Source organism: Marmota marmota, unplaced genomic scaffold, assembly GCF_001458135.2.
Source record: "Marmota marmota marmota unplaced genomic scaffold, marMar, whole genome shotgun sequence".
Taxonomy (NCBI): domain Eukaryota; kingdom Metazoa; phylum Chordata; class Mammalia; order Rodentia; family Sciuridae; genus Marmota; species Marmota marmota.
The window spans coordinates 25,551,574-25,556,989 of record NW_025999900.1 but is presented as its reverse complement, the minus strand read 5'-3'; the positions used below and the strand labels follow the sequence as shown (position 1 = coordinate 25,556,989).

The 5,416-nt window shown below is 40.8% G+C and overlaps 1 protein-coding gene across 1 annotated transcript in view; it reads left to right on the top strand.

Moving 5' to 3' along the window:
• Npas3 (neuronal PAS domain protein 3) overlaps positions 1-3,539 on the top strand; it is an 828,669-nt gene extending 825,130 nt beyond the window's left edge. The window contains exon 14 of the mRNA XM_048798441.1: positions 6-3,539. Coding sequence (XP_048654398.1) covers positions 6-480 — 475 coding nt within the window. The 3' untranslated portion in view covers positions 481-3,539. The remainder of the gene's footprint in view (positions 1-5) is intronic.
• The last annotated feature ends 1,877 nt before the right edge of the window (positions 3,540-5,416 follow it).

The following is a 5,416-nucleotide window of genomic DNA, read 5'->3' as shown; positions in this document are numbered from 1 at the left end:
AGTGGGGGTCCGAGCGCGTCCAACTCCTTGCTGTACACTGGGGACCTGGAGGCGCTGCAGAGGTTGCAGGCGGGCAACGTCGTGCTCCCGCTGGTGCACCGGGTGACCGGGACCCTGGCCGCCACCAGCACGGCGGCACAGAGGGTCTACACCACGGGCACCATCCGCTATGCTCCCGCCGAGGTGACCCTGGCCATGCAGGGCAACCTGCTGCCCAACGCGCACGCTGTTAACTTCGTGGACGTTAACAGCCCCGGCTTCGGCCTCGACCCCAAGACGCCCATGGAGATGCTCTACCACCACGTGCACCGGCTCAACATGTCGGGACCGTTTGGCGGCGCCGTGAGCGCGGCCAGCCTGACGCAGATGCCCGCTGGCAACGTGTTCACCACGGCCGAGGGACTCTTCTCCACGCTGCCCTTCCCGGTCTACAGCAACGGCATCCACGCGGCACAGACTCTGGAGCGCAAGGAGGACTGAGGCGCCGCCCCCCGTGGGTGCGCAGGGTCCGCTCCGAGGAGGCATCGTCGGCGTTTTCGTTTAGACCTTTAATTCTAGCACTTTGAATTCGAGCAGGTCAGCGTCTTCTTTCAACACGATGGTCCCCATTCCATCCCCTCTTTCTTTAACGTGACTTATTCTTTCCTGTAAAGATATGTTTATTTTTTTGCCTTCAGAGGGTCAGATGACCAGTTGCCTGCCATTTTGTCTTCTTCTAAGATGTGTGTTGGGTTGTTTTGCTTTCCTTTGCATCTTTATTAAGATGTCTTTAATGTGTATATGCCTCTGCCATAGAATACTCAGTCTTGTGGTCAAGAGATTTCTCAAGTGACAACCATTGGGTTTTCTTCATAAAGATCTTGATATGATCAAGATGGAAAGAGACAAGCATAAACAATGTGCCCTGTTTGACTAAGTCAAATGAAATGGGGTGGGTTTTTTTGTTGTTGTTTCTGTTCCTAATTCCTTTAAAAATAGGGAAATAGTATTTTAGAATTTTATGCAGAATTTAATTCTCTTTTTATGGTTAAGATTTTAAGATTTTTCTTACTTGCACATAAAAATAATTTGGGTTCTTAAACTTAATTTCTGGCCTGTGACTAGAATGTTTAAAAAAAAAAGTTGGACTAAATGTTAATTACTGAAACATTAACTTAATTTCTAAAACCATGGTGCTATCATTTATTAATCTGTAATGTCTTCATACAAAATGCAGCTCCTGGGCTGGGTTTTGGGGAAAAAAATGTGTTCTGTCCTGGTCTGGAGTCTCCTTGGTTAGTTAAGACAAAGCCCTCATTAACATTTGCTGCAGGACTTAAAGTTTTTTACCTCCCAACTAACAAACATAGCCTCACATTAAATTTAATGGGTCAGTAAAGCCCTTTTAAAGGGGGGGCTTTTGAAAAACTCAATCAAACTGATTTGAGGAGCAGTTTAGGTACATACTGCCTTTTATTGAGCTTTTTATTTCCCCCTTACTCAGTCTAACTGAGGCTAATTTTGCAACTTCAATAACACTTCAGAGTAAAGGAAGGAAAAGTATTTAACATGTTTTTGGTTTGTTTCATTTCTTGCTGAAAAAAAAAAGTTTGTATTTTGGGGGACTGACTTGATGGAATTTATTTCCCTTGGTTCTAATTTCTAAGTTGAAACCAATAAGTTTTAAAACTAAAGAATGGGTTAATAAGCTTCAGACAGATAACTGCAACTGAAAACTGCACATTAAGTTAAAAAAGGAAAAAAAAAAAGAAAAAGAAAAAGAAAAAAATATCCTATTTTGTCTTTGTTGCCAGAAATCAGTGTGGTGTCAAACACTCCAAATGACTGTCAAGTATAAATTCTTCTTCCACTTCATTTTTGGCAGCTGTTTGTTAAGGCATCTAATAACAGATGTGAGAACTGTAATGTGTACGGTGTGTACGTGTCCTTGGCTGTCAGTCCCATTGCAGTTTCAATGTGTGTTTCTATATGCAGTATATACTAAGCTAATGTAGTTGTTTTGTCCTCTGTCTTCTCTGTGCTCTATCTCTAGTCCGGAGTGGTACAGTCCCATTCCTGCAGTCCTAGTGAATCAGTGATTCTTGGGGGTTAGTGGTTTTTGTGTGGTGGCCTTCCTCTGTAATGTCACCCTATACTGCTTCTATTGTCTGTGAATCCTCCGTTTTACTTTTTTAAATTCCTGCTGTTGCTTTGCTGGTGTATATTCTCCCTATCTCTCCTTTCTTTCCCTCCCTTTCCTGTCTCCCTTTTCCCCTCCTCTGCTTTCCTTCCCCTGTTCCCAAAATCTTTTTCATTCTCAGAGATAAAAAGACTCTTAACTAGCTCAAGGTTAATGGAGCCATTTTCCCACAACGGAATTCTGGGTATGACTCTCTCTCTTTCTCTCTCTCTCTCTCTTCTGGAGTGCTACGCAAAGCACTGAAGAATAATGCTCAGATATATTAAATAAATCGATGCCATACAGCCTCAGTTGTTAACATTCCCAGAGTCCCTTGTGCTCTACCTATAAGCAGTGGGTGCTTTTCTTTGGTTTTCTTTCAGGTTGGCTGATGGAGCAATATATAAAGCAATTACCAGTGAGACAGACAATTATTTCAAAGGTCAACCAACATTTTTAAAAAACAAAATGGGAGGGGGTAATGGAATATAGAATTGTCATATATATTTGTTTATTCGTGCAATGCTAATATAGTAACTCGGCTGTCCTTTGAATATCACTGTGTTGAGTGGATTCCTCTCGAACCTTTGATTCTGTGAGTTGGGCCCAAGCCATGCTGGAATAATAGCAGAAGGAAGTTAAATGCCACAACTTTTAGTAGTGAACTTCCCTGAAGGACTTAGGTGGTGTAGAAGGTGAAGAAGGCCGATCGAGAAATTTAAAGATTAATTTTGGAAGCTCTACTCTAGCTATTGAACAATCAAAGGAATGCACCTATCAGCTACAAAGAACAGCTAGACAGCTGTTTTATTTTTTCTTTTATAAATGTTTCTGTGTTGTGTCAAAATGATTTCTGGTGATTTAAACTAACAGATAATCACAGCTGCTGTCTAAATCCATAGTGTTTAAAATTACAAAATGAAAAAAAAAAAACACTTCATTACCTGTGAAGACTGTGTCTGTGTTTTTAACTATTTCTTGTACAAATATATGAAAACTTTTATGAGGAGACTGGTGCCAAGTAGCTGAATAATGGGGAAAGGGATATTCTGTTCGTAAAAAATCTTAGCAGTGTTACCAACTCTACGATATATATAAAAAAATAATTAAAACGTTACAAAGCGACAGCGATGGTACATTTGTTTTGTGTGAAGCTAACCGGACCTAACTTCCTGAGTGCCTGGCTTATTTTGAAACATTTTTTTTTCATTGACCATTGATAATGCTGCAAATCAGAAATGTACATACTTCATTTACAACAGGGTTCTTTTTATACTTTTGTAGATTCTCATACATGTCACATACATGGTTGTCTTTTATGTAACTTAATTTTTTCATCCGCAGGTGCCATTTTCATAATAAACTTCTCTTGGATTTGTTACTATCTGGCATCATTTCTTTTACATGTAACCATCCTAACTAATGAATGCTGGTAGTATTTGTTTAAGCAGGTACCTTGGTCATTATTCTCTATCTTTTAAAAAAAAAAAAGTTTTTAAAAAAATGCATCCTTATTTTTGCTAGTTTTGGAAAAAAAAAAAATACCTAGCTTGTGTACTGATGAGGCTGACAAGGCACAGATTAAGATGCTAATCCAAATACTACACGGAACTTGCAACCATCCTAAATTTTCAGCTACCCCAACTCATTGTCATACTGAGCATTATTATGCACATTGTCAAAGCTGAACAATGGGCCTGCAACATTAACCACTATGTGAAGCGTGCATTTTTTCTTGATTAATGCACCTTAAGTGATGACAGTTTTCATACATTAATCATTTAAAATGCACTCGATATTTTCATTTATTACAACTTATATGACCAACTGTTCCATTGCTTATATCTTCTCTTTATACTAAATATTTATTTTCTTTCTCCAGACAGGCTGAGTCATGTTGTGCTGTGTTATGGTTAGGTCCGTAGGTGGCCTGTCCCATTTCAAGGCAGATTATCTGCTAACTCTTCTTTTAAAAGTGTCAACTGTTACCTCAAAGTTAAGGGTAAGATGGGTCACCTGTTAAGTCTGTGCTCTCCAAAAAAATGAAGGTATGTAAATGATTGAGCTTTTTAAAAAAAGAAGAGACAGACTCTTTTGTCCAAAAGCTACAAACAATAGTAAATATCTTCCTAGTTTAAGTCTTCAGTGACAGTGGCCAACTGAGGGGCAGTTGTTAATAGTGGAGGGGAAGTGTGGTTAGGGTTGTGGGGCCCTAGATTTCTCTATTGTGCCCTGAGTGAGTTCTTGATATAGGTACACAACAATAGCGAACATGGAGCAAGTGACTGAGAATACAGAACTGAGCTCACCCAACTATCTTTTATAAAATTTCTCTATCCCAAGCTCCTGAGAGTCAGAGGATACAGTATAGCAAGACTGAGAAGTCAAAATTTGGTGACGTTAGAAACTCAATCCTGAACAGATGAAGGTGAGTGAGGAGGCCAGTTTACCCAAGGTGCTCTCTGGGTGTTGGTGGAACTGCTGTTAGTGACAGCTCTTGGGGCTTTGCATAGGGCAGGGTCCTGTCAAGGCAGAGGGGCAATTGTAGGAGTGTGAGAGTAGATGATAGTGATGGTCAGCAATAACACTTTACTTCTGGATATTCATTCAGCCCTGGGATCCTAGGATAGCAGTAATGAGGGCTGACATGGGCAAGCTAGGCATGGTGGGTTAGTTGAAATCCTCAATGTTTGGAGCTCCTACAAGTTGAAGTGGAAAAAATCCTGGATTCCTACCCAAGCTCAAGCCTCCCTTTGCATCAATAGTTCCCTTTTATGTGTACCCATCAATACTAAAATGGATCACTAATGAAATAAAAAACATCTCTCAGCCAGAAAGTGTGAATGAGCTCTGGGATCGGACCCACAGATAATCAGGAAGCCATGCCACTTCTCCAGCCCCAGGGCTGGCAACCAAGCCAGAGTCCCCAGTTCCCCAGAACCACAGGACCTTTCTCTCTTGCCTGGCTGTCAGCAAGTCAACTTGTCAAGACTCCAATTTACAGGTGATGAACAGAACAGGGGTCAGCAACCCGCTCTCTATACCTCCTCCCCTCACCCTCCCAGCCGATACTGATGTAGTTTATTTGGCAGTAAATAACAAGAAAAAATTTTAAGTAAAATCAGCAGTCACAACAGGAGGGAAGATATGCACTCAGCTGAGCATTAAAAAAAACTGGTTTCAGTCCTAGTAGATTGTAATTCTTGCCCTCTTTCTCCTACTCCTAGGGGAATAGTCCCCTATTTACATTGAGAATGT